Source organism: Balearica regulorum, chromosome 4, assembly GCF_011004875.1.
Source record: "Balearica regulorum gibbericeps isolate bBalReg1 chromosome 4, bBalReg1.pri, whole genome shotgun sequence".
NCBI classification, from domain to species: Eukaryota; Metazoa; Chordata; class Aves; order Gruiformes; family Gruidae; genus Balearica; species Balearica regulorum.
Window position 1 is genome coordinate 74776235 of NC_046187.1, and position 17817 is coordinate 74794051.

The following is a 17817-nucleotide window of genomic DNA, read 5'->3' on the forward strand; positions in this document are numbered from 1 at the left end:
AGGTTAAATATAGTTTTACCTGGTTTAAAATTCCTTTATGTACAATAAATTAAAACATAAAGATCATAATGTTTATCGTGAGACCATAAGATGTACCCTGCACTGTTGGTGCTTTACATATGAAAATCCTATGGTCTCGCTGTAGACTGCTGTTTGCTTTTGGTTTAAGTCTATTTGTTTTCAGAAGGTTTTAAAAACAAAGACTTACTTTATTGGTTTCTTGCTTTGTTGTCTCAGTGAAAAATAGTGATTGATCAAAATACAGATAAAGTTGTCATCAGGTGAATGACAGTGGCAGAGGCATGTGAGCTGTTATACTGAAAATGGAAACAAGAAGCTTAACAATATCAGTGGTGAGAAATGTGTTATTTTATGAAATTGTTATTTCATAAAATTGCATAGATGTGCTAAAATATTGCTCAACAATTTTGCAAACTAAATCCATTAGAAAGTAGTAGAACAATTCATCACATTTTGGGGAGGCAAAGCTGGATGTGCATCAGTTTCAGCCACTCAACTAACTGAAAACCCAAGTTGTAGGTGCATATATTTGTAAACCTTTTGTTGCTTACAGTTAAGGATACTTTGTTTCTGACCTCTTAATTGCAGCAAATAAGATAAGAAAGTTAATGAGGCAATCTGTCTAATGTTCCTTTATGAAACACCTGTAAAAATGTACTGGTGTCTCTGATAAAAGATGAAAAGAAAATTCAAATTTTGGTGGTATTGCTACTCTTGACATTGTAGGATTTATTGTCAGCTATTTCACTTCTTGCTTCTAGCAGAATATTTCAGTGAAAGCCTTTGAGGACTAAACCTCTAGTCTGATGGTTTTATGTTTTATTTTAAGTTCTTTTTTTGAGTCAGGAGATTTCTTACCAGATGTTTTTGGCATTGCTGCAATTCTAACCCTACTCCAGATACTATTTAGTAAAGTTCCTGCAACCTCTCTTCAGCCATGGATTCCTGTTAGTACTCTTCATGCTTGTTCTGGTGGCTGTTGACCTCTTACGTATTTGAATTGCTCAGATTATTTTGGCCCATGGATTTTGTTCATGAAAGCTGGGATTAGCCAACTCTGAGATCTCTGTAAAGGGATGGCAGATACTGTTCCCCACAAAGAATGCTTCAGCACTTCATACAATGTGGAATATATTTTCAGAGTTAGAAAGTAATTTTTTCCTTCTTCCTGTAGAGCATTAGAATTAATTGCCATGCAGACTGGGGAGGAAAATATCTTGTTTCTTAGTAAAAATGTAATGCCAGTGTTTTAGAAGGAGCATTGGGATTGTCTCCTCTGAAGTTTGTTTTGAATTTGGTATTTAGAAAAGCTGCATTTGTTTTTTATCTCCTTTGTTTTCTGAAGACAGGACAATATCATCTGGCTATTTAGGTTCTAATATTAAGCTTTGAAACAGTTCCAAGTATTTTAGCGGAGATGCTAATGCTGTGAAAGTGAAGGAGAAGAGACGATCGGTAACCAGTGCTGAATCGCTTCCATACAGGCTCCCATATTTAAGAGGAGAACCAGAGTTTCACTCAGTTCTTACCTCTCCTTACAGAGAACTGACTTGATAATCCAGGCAGTCTGCTGGGCTTAGAAGCTTTGTATTCCCAGATGTGTAGGTAAGAACCGTGAAGGAGCAAGGAGGAGTAAGCAGTAGCCTGCAGAGAGTTCAGGAGTCATCTTGGGGAGGAGGTGAGGAAGCTGTAGTGAGAAGAGAGGACAGCAAGTATTGTGAAGCTCCAAAAATAAGGAAAATGCGAAATACTAGGGTTCCCCAGCTGTGAAAGCGTGATTCCAAGAACAAGTTTTTGCACAGTGATCACTGTAGATCTTCTGATGAACACCCTTTATGAGTAGTAGTTTGGAGTAGTTGGCCTGCAGAAGAGTTATGAGCAACTTGGACTACTGATAATCAAAAGCAGCACGATGAGTCTTTCATGGAAGGAATCTGTGGTTTTTCTCCTGAATGCAGTACTTCAAAACTGTTTTTTCTCCAGCTACTCTGATTCCAGCCAACTATCATTTGACATTACTGGAGGAGCTCATAGTACACCAGAAATCAATGGGATGTTCATCTGATTTATGTAAATTTTTGTCTAGACCTTTTTAAAAATCAGCATTATAGCCTTGGAAAGCAACACAGGGTACTACTGAGGAACCTGCTGATGAGTGGTGAGTGGATGTCTCCTCTCGATCTTGGAGGCAGTGTGGCCTTCTCATAGGCAAGAAATGTCATGCTTCTCTTTTGACAGGAGATCAATACACTAAAATGGTTCAAGAGTTTCTTGAAGAAGGTATTCAGTATATAGTGACACAGTATGCCACCACCACATCTCTTCTACAAGGAGTCCTACGAGGAAATGTTCTTACTTCAGTTTAATCATCTGCCTGATAACGGGTTAAAAGGTTTGAGGATGCGACCTAGTGGCCTGGGTGCTGGATATTATGTGCAACGCTACTTCTCTTGTCTCACATTCTCGGCTTTCATCCAGAAGTAGGGAACACATTTCTTGAGAAATGGAAGCTACTTTGTCTAGCTTTCAGTCATTTTACATTTTTTCTAAAAGTCTCTACTTAGTTTGTGACAGAATATTAGATTCAGGGTTTTGGCCTTATCTTCAAGATGTAAAATGTTATGAACTCAAGATAGTTTAAAACTTTTAGATAAAAACTGCCCTCTTCAGTAACAGGATCATTCTAATTAATCAAGAACAGCTAACCTTCAAGTTAATATGGGCTGGAAATTTTATTTCCTAGTGTAGCGTGGGACTGAAATGAATTTCCATTAAAGACTCTTACAGTCTTATCACTTTCCAGACCAGCTGCCAAGTGCACTTCTTGCTTGATCTTTCTTCTGTAGCAAGATACAAACCAGCATATATGTTCAAATAAGGAAACTAAAAAAAGTAGGCTGCACATACAGCTCTCCTCCCAGATATGAGAGAGAATAAACTGAAAATTTAGTTACATCAGTTATATTGCAGAAAGATACCGAGATATTATGATGAATGTAGTCGTGCTGAAACCTTTTTGGAATAAAACAAAATAGCTTGTGCATTTGGACCAACTTGCTGTGCCAGCTTTTTGGTATGTATGATGTAGGGATCTTGGATCCTGACGTGAGCATGAAGAAGCTTTCTAAGATTTGTTACACCTACTTAATGATTACAGTGTGTGAAAACACAATTGCCTGTTGGTCCCCTTCTGCAAATTTCAAAATTGTTTTACAGTAAAGATAAAGTAGTTTTGCATTGAAGTGCATCTCGAAAACCAAGCAGCTGCTCTGTGACATTCGAGAGCTCTTGAATGGGACTTTTGAATATAGAGTTAAAGAACGTGATTCCCAAATTTTAAAGGTCTTTTGAGAGAGACTACATCTCACCACTGTTTGTGAACAGAAGAGGGGTAATCCAGTTTAAAAGCTATACCCCCATATCTCTCTGAAAAGCCAATTGTGCAGAACTCCGTAGAGAAGCAGCCTGTAGTGACTCTAGTTCTCTCCTCCGCCTCCCCACTACTGAATAAAAGAAAGAGCAGATGAGCTTAAATGCTGAATATAGACAAAACATAATCAATTTGGAAAATGAGTAGTGTATGCTAGTGTTGGTTATAATATATCATATACAATGTCAGTCTCAGATGCATGAGACTATCTAATTGTACTTTTAATTCTTTGTTTCCCCACACTTAATTGCGTTAAAGGATACTATATCCTAGCCACTAGCATTAATCTTCTACATAAGCAGTTCCTGTAATTGCGATGGAGATTGCTTATAGAATTTAGCAAGGTGTAAAAATGTTCTATATTACTGTGATTGAGATGGGAGTGTAGCTCGCTGGAAATCTCTTAATGAAATGTCATGTCGGGAGATGTAGATTGACACCCAAATGTGGGGAAAAGAATTACCAATTAAACAGTTTCTGTAGTCTAGTATGAAAGCTGTGATAGTGGGAAGACGGTCAGTGATGCCTTTGAGGCCAGATAGCTGTTTTCAGGAGCCCAACGGTGACGCAGCCAAAGTGGGAAATAATCTGGTAATTATACTTGTAGGTATGTTTGTGGAGTTCAGTAGTATTTTCTGTTTTGCCAAATAGGTATTCTAATAACTTCTTTTTTATAGCTTCAGTCTACAGCACTTGCAAGCTGATTTTGATCTGTAAAATTTAATGTTGTACTGTGGATGTGCATCCATGGATTCCCCATCATTGGAAATGTTCAAGGCCAGGTTGGATGAGGCTTTGAGCAACCTGATCTAGTGAAAGATGTCCCTGCCCTGGCACGGGGGTTGGAACTAGATGATCTTTAAAAGTCCCTTCCAACCCAAACCAGTCTATGGTTTGTAGGAGGTGAAGGTGCAAAGTTTCACAAAGGTGGCTTAAGTTAAAAGTATTTACCCTTTATGTTTTAAAGTAAATGGAACTTGTCACTTGTTTGGTCTCTTGTCTTATCACTAAGTTTTTATGCTTAGTAAGGAAGGAAAACATTTTGGCAATATCTGGTGTTATACTTGGGGAAAAAAAATAGGTTTATTCTTCATGTAGCTATACCTGCTCATTAAAGAACTTTAGCTTTTCTCACCCATGAGCTTCTAAAAGATTTATGTACCAGATGTATAATTCTACTGATATCAAAATTGTCAAAGAAATGTAGAAAAGCTATTGCTAAATGTTATTAATGATCATGTATAACTTGCACAATTCACACTTTTAAAAGTGGCTTCCTGGGAAATGCAGAGTAAATGCATATGATATTTAACATTTTACTTTTTTTTAGGTGGTAGCAGTTGTCTTCTCATTAAAGTGGGAGAAGGCAATGGTCTAGCATTTGGACTGCATTTTTTAAAATACATGTGTAATTCATGTATGGCTATGTACAATTGTTAAAAAATCTGTTTGTAACTTATGTGCTACTAAAAAATGTAGTTTTACCAGGACACCTAAGCAAGCAATAGTTCACTCAGAGCAAGTGTCTTTTATTCTGACTGTGAAGAGTTAGGATAGTTTTAAGAGTAGGAGCTATAGTAGCAAAGCTTTATCCTTGATATTTTCTTTTTTCAGCCAGAACACAACTGGAAATGCAGTCTCTGGAAGTCTACTCATGCAAAGTGTCTTTTTTTCTTTTTCTTTCTTCTAGTAATTGAGGAAAAATGATAATATCTGCAGTAGCTACTTGGTTAAACAGTTGAACTTCCATTCTTTAAGTCTATAATGTGTATTCTAATTAATACAAAGTATTACAAAATCAATTTGTACTTGTCTTCAAAATGCCTTACATGAAGGATGTCAGGTATTCAATATAGTGCTCTAGTACTGCACATTTTGAAAATACAAATTGTTAACTTTTTGTATGAAAAAAGTTTATATTCTAAGGTTTGTAAACAGTATAAAAAAGCCTATTGTAGAAGAAATGAGGTGCAATCATGGTATTTATATGTTGCCCAAACAGTTTACTGTTCAATTGTAAAATATTCGATATCAAAAAATGTTTTCCCAGTACTTAACATGCTTTCTTACAGCAGCATGTGTGTACATATATACCATAGTAGGCTTTTTGGTGCAGAGAAAAAACAGGTCCCACAGTTCTTTTTCTAAACTTAATTAGCCTTTACTAACTTTCTGACCTAAATGTCTTTAGGCATGATTTCTTACCCACTTTCAGAATATAACTTCTTTCTTTTTTTTCCTCGCTCTTTTCCACTGAACAAGCATATGTTATTTTAATGAGTAATATTAATCTGTAAAGCACAGTTTTTTGGACATCCATGGACTACTTCTAATAGTAGGAAATCTGTGACAGAGGAACCAGTTTCACACGTGGAGTACGCATGCAGTCCATGTGCCTGGCATTTTGATGTGTGTTGGCGTCTTTCTTGGAGAAAAAAAAAATTAAGAGGCAATAGATCAATAAAAGGTTAAAAGTAGTCTTTTCTCCCTGCTGGTTCAAATCCTTTCTAGTAATGGAGATTCATGAAATGCACCAGTAATTGTTTCCTTTCCTAGAGAATTCATTAACCGAGGCATTAGCCTTTTTATTGTCATGAGCTGTGACTAATTCCTTGCATCCTGTTATGCTTTCTCAGGTGCCCTAAAATATTAAATACATATTATTAATTTTGAGTTTCTTTTCAAATAATGAAAATCTTGTGTTTTGAAATATTTCCTGTAGAGGCAAACTCTACAGCAGTTTCACTGCTGTTGTCTCTCAAAAAGAAGATTTTGTTTCATTCATTTACACAGACTCTTGCGTCCAGCTCTCCAAAAGGGAGGGAGGCTTTCAGCTCTTCTGTCTGTTGGGAAGAAAATTGAGTGGAGATTGATCTTTGTTCAGTGTAACTTTCTTTCATTTCAGACTTCAAAAATTACAGAAGTGATAACTTCAGCACTGATCTAACCACTCACTTATTTGACATTTTTAAATGGTTTTTATTTGGGAGTTTTAAAATACTTTGTAAACCAGTAGGTACCGCGGTATCCCCGTGCGCTGGGGTATGTCTATGTGTGTTGCTTTACAAACCAAACCAGCAGTGGATAAAATGAAGAATGCACCCACCAGGTTGTACGTCTCAGGTCTGAGAGTAAGAGGCAAAGTCAGGAATTCAACGTGTGAGTGAATCAGGTTCATAATCTTAGAAAGACCACACCAGTCTCTTAATTTTCATTTCCTTTAAATCTGTTTCTGAGTAAGATCGAGGTGTGTCACAATGCCAGTCTTTCTGAAGAAGCTTGTGCTGAATACCTGAAATGAAGTTTTTGGAAATACTGTTTGATGAGGAGCATAGCTGTAATATTGCTCAATGAGTGTTTTCTGACACTAAGGATATCTTTTTTAATTTTTACTTAAAATGTAGGTGTCTCACGTAGGTAGTCTTTAATAATTTTCTAATCATAGTTTGAGCTTCTGAATGAAGTTTTATTCATGACCTAGAAATCTGAGTTAGCAGAGATGCTTCCCATCTGTCTGTAGTCATACACATCTGCAGTAATACATTTTCAGTAGTGAGTCATTTTTGGCTTATGGACAGATCTATAATTGAGAGAGAATGCTACTAAGGAAAAAAAAAGCTTTGGAAAAAAAACTTATGGTGAAGACAAATATCTCATAAAAAGCTAATAATGACAGAATTACTATCACAACCTCTTCTACTGTTTTCACCATATTTCCTGTCAAAAAGACTATTTTATAATCATGTGCCATAAAAATAAGGGCTTATGATTGTCAAAATATTACACTACATTTTTGGAAGATGTTTTATTTGATACTAAAGTAATTTGACTGAAAACATAGAATAGTACAAGAGTTACTCAGTATTAAAAAATAGTGGACAATAGGTGAAAAACCTATAAGCTTTGTTTTTAATGGTATGCTGAAAAGGGGCATTCTTGGCCTTAGTTTGAACATTCTTATCAACAGGAAAAAAATCCTTCACTGATAAGTATAGTAAAAACTGCTGATGCAATAAAAAAAAGGAGATGGAAGTGCTGTAGAGCTATCAAGTTTGCTTTGATAACCTCTACTCTGTCAAATTGTGTTCAAATGTTAGTTCATAAATACACAATGAGAGACTGTTGGCTCTACTCACAAGGCAGAACACCCCATCCTAAAAAGAAGTAGCTTGCTTTGCCCCGGTGACGAATAAATTGCTGAACCAAGTGCAAAGTCTTTTCATCTTAGGTGTGGTCCCAGAACGTGAAGGAGAGCAATAAAGGTGGTTCTGCATTGGACATTGATGTAACTGCTCCTGCAAGGCTTTATCTTGTTCTAGCACTCTGACCAGTACTTTAGTGACTTGCTGTTGATTTTAAGGATACAAAGGATCAGAGACGTGACTTTCTAGGAGAGTATCAAGGAGCTTGGTCTCTTCTGCAAGGAGATCAAGAGATGGCTTAGTGATACCTAAGAGGTACCTGTGCAAAGAACATCAGGGAATTCTTCCATCTGCTGGGCAAAGCTGTAGGAAAATCTGATGACTGGATGTTTAAGCTAAAGTGACAGTTAAGCAAAACCAGTCAGTAAAAAAGGACACTTGCTGTTGGAAGAGCTTGCTATGTATTATGGTACTGGCAGTTTTTTTTATGATGATGATTTTCTAGGTGTCTCTTACGATCTACATCGGAGAGACTGTCAGTTTGATGATTCCAGTAGTGTCTTTTAGGCATAATAGTATCAACTCATTTCACTTTTATTTTATCTTAGGATGATTTTTGTGCATCCCTGTGAGCTGTGTATGTTTCTACATTTCAGTCCATTTTTGCAGGGTATCTTTGCATTTCCTAAGAATGTAAGGTGTGCCTATGTGTCAGAAGGGACTGCAGGTCCATCTGTCCTCTGCTTTGTCTCCAAAACTGGCCACTAGTGGATGCTTAAGAAAAGTATCATCTTTGTTCTGCTCTTGCTCTTCATGAAGCATCTCCCTCCATGGCTTGCTCAGCATAACATAGTGCAGCCATTGCTACGTATGAAAACAAAGCAAGCATGCATGGACATTTTTCTTGCCTTTGTCATTTACCTGCTTATGGATTTCTGACCTGGGTTTACATTGTGACCATCAGTGACCACTGATGGGTTTTCCATAAACTTCTCTAATTCCTTTTAAGAACCACTTAAGGTTTTGGCATCCGTGATACATGTGACACCAGATTTTACAATTTAATTACATACTCCGTGACAAAGCTTCCTGTTGTTTTTAATACACTGGCTTACTGTTTCCTTGTGTGCTCCTTAGACATTGAACTGAGACATGGTGCATATTTTATATGCATTTGTTATATTCCCCACAGTCGTTTCTTCTTCAGGCTGGGGAGTACCAGTGCATTTCTTTCTCCTTTTTCAACAAGTTATTCTGTGGCTTGGACCATACTTACTGCCTGTCCTGGCAGGTTTTCTAGTTGTCCATCTTTTTAAGATAAGTGCGTCTTAGATTTAGGTAATGCCATTATAATGTTTGGAGTTTCAGTTCTTTTCTGAAGAGTATCTAACATTCTTTTTTGGCATCTAATTCAGTAATCGCTTCACTTTTGTGATTAATTTATTGATTTTAAAGCTCCCTGTACAGTTTCTCCTAGACTGTACTGACATCTAATGGTAAGGCAAAGTGACTTAACCACACTTAATGGCAAGATAAATTGTCTGACAGGCAAATATAATTATATATTTTCTTCTTAATTCGGCATTAGTTTTTGTAAGACAAGATGGAGTAACTTCAATTTTTGCGCAGAAAGCCTGACCTAATATTTTTTCTTCTGGCAATTAATCTTTTTTTGTTCTGCTCTTTAGGCCACACATTTTTAAATGTAGTTTAAATCTTTGCAAGAGTATTTTTGAGTAGTCTTGAGTACAGTGAAAGCGATATGATGGTTTTACACTGCAGAAGTTGTTTGTATAAGTCACAATATCTCCAGAAAAGAATTATTGAACTAAAATGTAAAAACAAATGCTGTCCTGTAGAACTTTGGAATAATGATGTTCCAGTCTTGTTGTAGCAGTCTTACTATTGCTGCATTTTGAGGAAACGTGCAAAAAATTAGTTCAGATATTCATCTTAAATTTATGTTCTATGTTTAGGTGTAGTGAACTGTGTAACTTCAGCAAGATATAAGTATCACCTAACTTCCATTATGAACCACCATTCCTCTGATCCAAAATTTGTTTTATAGAGAACCAATACTGCTGCTATTGATGCTAGAAATGTTCAACTACAAATTGTAGAACTTTTTCAACTAGAATGTTTCTCTCATACATCTTCAGCTTTATTTTCTCTTTCTCAGAAAGTTGACTTCTTTATTATGTAAATGTATCTTTGCTTTTATTTGAATATTAAGCTAGTTTCTCTGACTTGGCATTTTAGGATTTTTACACGTCATTTTACTTTCTGCTGTTTATCAACTTGATACTATCCTCTCTTTTGCCGAACACGAGATACTTTGTTTTGTACTAGAGAAATGTTTTGAAATTTAGATAAATTTTCATTTCTCAGTAATAGCATTCTCACAGTTTAAGTTGTCTTCAGTGTATGTTGTAGCCTGTCCTTTTCCCAAACAAGGGAGAAACTTGAAACTTAATTTCTAAGGAACATCAATTGTTGTAGTGTGAATAATTCTTATTTCTGGGTTGTGCATTGAGTTAGGTTTGCAGAAAAGCTTCCTCCTTTATGCTTTGGGAAGAGTCAAGTCCATAAAATGGGTTTCAGAATTCTAGAATGTATGATTTAAATTTGTACTCTGGTGCTCTGCTTTTAGCTGCACATCTTCTGTGGCACAGAGTATCTCATGTGCTAGGAACATCTAGCATCCAGGCACAAAGCTGGTGTGCATCCTGTGAGTCCTTCTGGTCATTTCACTGAAGAGATATTCAAACATCATTGGGTGAGGAGAAGAGAAAGAAAAAAACCCAAAAAACCCAAACTGTTGTTTCTCACCTGTTCAAGTGAACAAATGTGAGGTAAGATATTCACATTGGTGGTCATACAGTTGCAACAGTAGTCATTGCAAAAGGCATCCATCTGCTTGGTGAGCAGCCCCAGTTGTCCTGAGCATACCATTCAGCTCACAGATGACTGATTGTTTTGTCATGAAATTGTAGGTATGATTGACTTGGATATAAGGAAGATATTTTTTATAATAAGGATGGTGGGACACTACAATAGTCACCCAGAGAAGTTGTGGATGCCCCCTCCCTGGAAGTGTTCAAGGCCAGGTTGGATGGGGCTTTGGGCAACCTGGGCTAGTGGAGGGTGTCCCTGCCCATGGCAGGGGGGTTGGAACTAGATGATCTGTTTTACTATCTGAAACAAACAGTTACTGGAAAAATGTATAATTATTTAGGATAATTAAAATATTCATTACAAGAGGAACAGCATTTTCATTATCTTCACTTATTGCTTCCAGGGCTCTGCAGAATGGACATTTTGAGGCTTGTGAGGTGTCATGGAAAATAAAGATCTTATTGATTTGGGTAGGAAGGAAATAAATTTAAGTCCTCAAAACCTGATGGCAATGGAATATGGAATATAAGCTTACTATTTTTTCTTAAGATAGCCTTATTTTATACCTTTTGAAAGTAGATAGTAGAAAGAAAAAATATTTCAGTGACTCAATGTAGTTTCAGACCAAAGAGCATATATTAGAATGGTTAAATTAAATGAAGATTGAGATTCCTAAGGATAACATGAAACTTCATGACCTTATTCTCGACGCATTAATGATCTATCAGTCTGTTCTGTGAATTTCATTTCTGTTTTGGATTCCTTGTGCTTCATCATCTGATTTGGGACAGCCTACAAATCCTTTCATGCAACGGAAGCTGACAGTGAGGCAAAGGTAGAAACCAGCCTTCTGCCGTTCCTAGCTGTGTAGGTAAAAGCCTGTACTCAGAAGAGTTTATACTCTGAATCTTTTTGCAAGTGGACTAACTAATCAGAGGTTATGCATGATATGCTTTACAGTTTTTCTGGTAGGCATTCCCCACCTGTTCAGTTTAGTATAAACACGATTTGGTCCATGTAAAATTCTCCCATTAGACTGATGCAAAGGAAACGGTCCTACATGTCACGCTGCAACCTTTCGGGTTTGATGGGAGTTCTTCCTTAACAATTTGGAGTTTGTCTCAACCTACAAGTATGTCTAAAACGAGCCTGCTGGTTTGCCTTTTTTAAAAAAAATAATTCTTAGTTTGCTTCCTCTTCATCCTCTTTCTCTGGAGAGAAGATCGTGGGTTTTGAATGGGCCTTGCTTCAAATCTTCTCACTTGCAGCTTATGTTTATCCTTTACTTAGTTACCAATATTATCTGTTTTGAAAACTGAAATCAAAGTTGACTTATTTACTTAGCGTTCCTGTGTTAGCCTATGGGATTTGCTCACTCTCCTATAAAAATGTTGTGAGATTCCCTTTTCCTTTTATCTTGAAGTCTCAGAGTAAAGTTCTTCCTTTCTCAAGAAAGAGCTAAATGCTCCAGGTTGCAATACTCAGAGGCATATTCTCTTTAAAAAACACTGGAATCATCCGCTTAACTGAAAGAAAAAACTCAGCAGTGTATATATTTTAATCTAAAATTGTACTACTCAAAAGAGTTCTGCACATTGGTGGTATCTCATATGGCTTTGTAGCTAATACTTGACATATGATAAGCATTATATATTCTTAAATCACTTGGATTCTCACTGTATCTTAAAATATTGAACTACAGAAGTCTGCTCTTAAATACTATTTTGTATTTTGTGTTCTGATTTTCAATTCATTAGGCAGTGTGCTTGTAGTTTCAGTGAATTTCTCAAATACAATTATTCATGTTGTGGTTTAGTAATTGCAGTAACTAATGCTCCCATAATTATATAAGGCTTTTGTTTTGCTGGGAAATGCTTCCCTTATCATCATCTTCTCTTTGTGTTACAACATGAAGTATAATAAAACTGTATGAGGGTTAAATTTAGAACTGTGTTAACATGTTAATTTAATTTTTTGCTCAAAAAATTTTTTTTGAACTTATGACAACTTACTATGAAAAACATAGTTTTTTCTTTTTAAAAATAATTTTAAAACAACTTGATTTATTTGGTATGCCTTGATGCTACTGTAGACAGATAGAAAACATCTGGTGACACTTTCAGTGGTAGGTCAATAGTTACAGATGGTCTGTTTTTTACAGCTGTCATCCAGCTTTGTACATAGAATGACTACAGTGGAAAAATCTTTTGCTGAATGAATAAACAAAACAGCACAAGGAGGCCAGCAGGCGTATATGTTTCTACAAGATGGGAAATTAAATAAGCTATAAAAAAAATTAAACCAAGACTAGTACTTAAAATGTTCATTATTCTGGTTTATGTTTCTTATCCTCTAGATCTTTCTGTGTGACTATCGAAGGAAGTAGATTATAAAACAGAAGTGATAAATTAAAGACTAGTTGAGGACTGATCAACAAACACAAGTTTGGGGTGTTGGCTTAAGGAAAGGCAGGTGGCTATAGTTAAGGTTTTAAAATGCATGTTAGATTTGATGTAATGCTTGTGCAGCCTTATAACAGAGCCACATTCAATGTTGAAGAATGTTGTGTTTTATAAGAATAATCGATGTTGGGAAATGTAATAGAAAATTTCTAAAATGGCAGCATTCTTTTTGTTTTTTAAAGAGGAAAAAAATGGGCTTCTACATTCTTCATCAATTTTTCTTCTCCCATTCACGATGGGATGTTATATTCACTTGGAATCAGACCTTATGCAAAACATCAGAAGACTCTGGAATTTGAGGATAAAGAAAAAGAGATGTAGAGGGAAAACAGAGAGGAGGATGAGGCTGAATAAAGTGTTAACAGCATGATGAATTTTGCCCATTAACTCCATTTTTTAAATGAAAATAAACACAAAGAAAGGAACTTTTAACAAAGTCCATTTGCACCAAGCAGGGTAGTGCTTGTAAAGATACCTATTTTAATGCAAATGTGCAGTTCTTGATATTCAAAATATTTTTCTTTATCATTTCACTCAGAGTGCATGAATCTTCACAATAAGTTGATGAAATGTGTCTGTGTTGGGTTTTAGAAAAGTTTAGCCTCTAGAAAGAAACAAGCAGATTTCTAGGCTCAGTCACTTGTAAGGCCGTTCAATGCTATCCACTGATGTTGAAAGCTATTGGGCAGGAATAAAAAGAAACAGGGAAGTGGATTTTTTTGGCTCATTTTAATGTGCGCTGTGCTTGTAATACAGCATTCGCCGAGTTTGGTTCTCATATCTATTGAGATATTTCAAGGAGGATAAAAGCGGTGCTCTGACTATGCTTTTTAGAGGATCTGTACGCTTAGTTTTACCCCATCTACTTGCTTGTGTTCATTTTATAATCTATCGCTTTGATTAAATTCATGTCAAGGGATTTTTCTTCTCTCTCTCCCCATCCCCCTTCCTGCTTCTCAGTGGTTTGGCTTAAAACGCAGACTGCTTGTTGCAATACCCTTATGCTGTCTTGCCCAGCTACACGGTATCTGAAAAGTGCTTAGTTGTATTTGCTGCCAAAGAGCTTGCCTAGTCATGCATAAACCTGCTTTAAATGCCATGGAGTTGATATAGATGTTGGCGTTCTGTCTTGTCACCGTGGTGCATTTCCTCGGGTCTATGCCCCTTGAATTGTTTCCTTCAACTTCCGAATATCAAATTCTGGTTTCCTTATCATCAAAAGATTAAAAGTTAAAACCGAAAAGAGTATTCTCGATGGCTGAAGTGTTAGGATGGAAAAGTGTGTGTATGGCTTTACTGTGTCATTCCGGGTGGCCACGTTTCTGTCATTTTATGGGAAGCATGTACCTGTGCCTGCCCAAGATATCTTCCTTAGCTGGCTCTGTTTTCAGTGAAAGGGGGAAAAAGTATTTGAGAGTCAAAAGGTGGAAAAAAGCAGCTGTCTTGGAGCATTTCTTACACTGGCTTGTTTGAGCTGTGCTGTGTGCTTGCATCTTTACGTGTTTAGAAGACAGTTTCTTGTGAAATACCAGGCTACCTAATGTGATTTAACAACTTGGAGTTTTTTTCTTAATTGCTTAAATTACATATAGATCATCTTTCTGCAAAGAGATGGGGAAAAAAATTCCTGTATTTTAAAGTTTAAGAAGTGTTATCTTTCTGTTCACAGGTGAAATTAAGTTTCTAAAAGACCGTAAGCATTTCTGACTGTTGGCTGGCTTGAGAAGACCATCACCAAGCTGTGTGGAGACGTTCTTTGAGCTTCCACTCTTATGTCTCTAATGGACAAACACAAAGTGAAGCGGCAACGTCTGGATCGCATATTTGAAGGTTGGACATTTTAATTTCTAATGTTAACTGCGTCAATTAATATAATGGATTACTGATATTTCTGGAGACTGAAACTCTTTCTTTTGGTCATTCAGTGTATTTTTAATTGAGTTGCAGTTCCCGTTGGGATTATATTAACTGTGCACAAATGCTGATTTTGGGTGAAAAGAGATCTAGACATATAAAAGCAATTAGTGTGTGAACGCTGTACTATTCTACAGTTAAGTTTGCTTTCAACTTAGTATTTTACAGTATTCCACCCGCACGTTGTGAAAGATCATGGTTTTATATAAAATAGCTATTGCAAAAGGATTAGATGACACATACTGCTTTCTAGGGTCTTTCTCTACAGGTGTGCTTCATATAGGTGGGTTTAACAGCCTATGTCTGATTCTAGGAAGGAAGTAGAAAATAAAATGAAAATAAATCAAAACAAAAATCCCAGAAGACCCCCAAACTTTAATGAGTATTAATAAAAATACCCTGAATTCTGGTGAAAGGAGTCAGTCATTTGGGTCAGTCATTTTACCTTAAGTCACAAATGACTGAGTTGTATGCTTCTAGTATTCTTTACTCATTTTTAGAGTTGGTGTGAAATCAGGTTGAGGGAGAAGGTGTACTGTTTTTAAGAATATATAAGAATGATTGGGGTAAATGAATTTTTATATTAAAATGTTAGCTTCTCCTTAAAAGGCAAGGGAATAGCTAATTTCATTACTAACCCATTTTGGTACAGTGGGAGAAACTGTACAGGCTTCTGGGCACATGGTCTCTGCATCGTGTCTAATACTGAAGCAGTGAACTGCAGTTAAAACACTTGCTCCTCCATGCATTGGTCCTGAGACTTTTTTTTCTAGTAGCTGTGTTGGTATCCCTGGCAGCTGATTTCTGTCCCTGGTTTTTTCCATTTCTGTGTGCCAATATGAGTGTAACCATATAATGAGTTAGATTGAGAAGATGACTCATACTAAAAAGAAACTTTTTTGTTGGTATGTTTTCTATTTAGGTAAATTCCTCAGTCCAGGTCACTGTTCAGCTGACAAAGCAGTCACATTGAAGGGGGCAGTTGGAAAGGATCAACAAGGGGACCGTTTACCTAGTCGTAGCCAGCGAAAAGAGACAGCTCATCAAAGTATCAAAGGCTGCAGTTCCACATTTGGTTTAGATGATTAATCTCCCTGTTAGTCTCTTCTAAAACCGGCCAAGCCCGCCCCTGATTGCCTGGCCCAAACTGTTCTCATGTCCCACCTAGACTGGTTGGCCAGGCAGTCAGTGGAGTCTGTTCACTGGAGACTAATCCTTGCTCAAAGAAGTGGAGAACTGGCTACTGAGGATGGGGAATTCGGGAAGGCTGCCCCTCTTTCTGGGCAGGTCTGCAATTGCATCAGCTGGAAATTACCTAGGGGTGTGCAGGTGCAGTGCAGGCCCTCTTTTCTCTGTTCCCAGCTTCAGGGTTTTGGGTCTCAGGTCCTCCTCCTGGGGTGTCTGTATCTGACCCTTCAATAAAAAATGCAGAATGTTAACTTGACAGAGAGCTCAATTTCTTATTCTCTTTTTTTTTTCCCCACCTGTAGTGAACTGAATTGGCAAATTGTGAGGAGGACAGAGAAACCTGTCCCTTTTGATGGCAGCCAGCCGTTAGATCAGCTCAGTCCACTTTGTGGAATTTCAGTCTCCTTTTAGGCTTATTATATTGATCAACAGGACAGTTGAAGAGGAAAACAAGGTCTGTGATGATGTGGGAAGGAATGTTATCAGGGATAGTATAGCCACTGTGACTGTTAAAAATAGTGGCTTCCCCTAGGCTGCCTGTTCACGTGTGTTTAATCACCGCCTTTTGTCTGGCTTGTTTTTCCCAGCGTTGCACGTTTCACTGCATCCTATTGGTAAAATCTGTGCGGCCATGGGGTGTAGGGAATTGATCCAGTTGAAAAATCACGTAGGAAAAAAGTGGGTTTAGCCACCTCTGCTTCCTAATCCCATTTACCATGTGCAAGACAAATAGCTGTGTTGGAAAAATAAAGTGGGAAGACCAGGCAGAAGATGACCAAGAAGAGAGGGGGTGAAACAGTGAATATGGAAAAATGCTTAATGGTTACAGGACCAAATTTGGCTAAAGTGGGATAAAAACTGTGGGACTGGTTTGTTTCAAAAAGGCTTTTCCCTATGTATGGTCCTGTTCAGGTTTCAAAATTAAATATGCAGAGTTGTTCTCTGATATATGTGTCTTCCATAACACAACCTAAATATTTTATATTTTAGAAATATGCATAATATTTTACAAAGCTCAGGAAATTCAATGAGCTGTATAGCTATTGAAGGTGGTTTATCTTCTGTGTCAGCTTTTTTGTTCATCAGTTCATGTATAGCTTTCTTCTCTTAAAAATAACTCTCTTCTGAGGGAAAAGGTTAAGATGCATTTTCTTTTTATTGCAAGTTCCACTTAAAAACAAGTTACAATGATTTACTAACCAGTACTATTACTAACTATATATTTTTTTTAATAAATTGTTTAACATGGGCAAACATTAATACATTATTATATCCATAAAGAGATGTCGGTGTCATTCTGGTGGTGACATATAGCATTTCATTACTGTTTGTATCCCTGTTTGAGGAGAGGCTGGTAATGAGTTGAAATTCAGTTCCTGAATAATGAGTGGCGTGGGCCTGATTCTCAAAATGAAGTGCTCATGTTAGGAACACGTGCGCAGGGTTGCACGCAGCTCTTTCTGTGGAGTTAATGGATTGCCACAAAAGCTCTTGTAAGTTAGATAACTGTGCGTGCAAAATGTTACGCGAGTTAAACTGCTTTCCTGTGGCTTTAGGTAATTTGCACACTTGCTTATAGTAACTAATCATGCAAATTAAGCAACAAATTGAACAGGCATCACTGGATTTACTATTACCTTGTGAGTTAATGATAGTATGGCAGTAGTACTACTACATTTCGGTTGATACTCAATGCAGAGAAAAACCCTGATCCTATTACTTTGGGAGCAATTAATTCTCTTTTGATACAGCTGAGTAAGTAATT

At 36.9% G+C, this 17817-nt stretch overlaps 1 protein-coding gene across 7 annotated transcripts in view; it reads left to right on the forward strand.

Moving 5' to 3' along the window:
• Positions 1-17817, forward strand: part of CTBP1 (C-terminal binding protein 1) — a 248970-nt gene that overhangs the window by 43535 nt on the left and 187618 nt on the right. For 5 of the 7 annotated variants that reach the window (XM_075752700.1, XM_075752710.1, XM_075752714.1 and 2 more), the window contains exon 2: positions 14620-14780. In XM_075752700.1, the coding sequence (XP_075608815.1) occupies positions 14723-14780 (58 nt within the window). In that variant the 5' untranslated portion in view covers positions 14620-14722. Of the gene's footprint in view, positions 1-251; positions 354-14619; positions 14781-17817 lie in introns of those variants that run through there. The other 2 variants (XM_075752709.1, XM_075752706.1) reach the window with 2 other exon arrangements.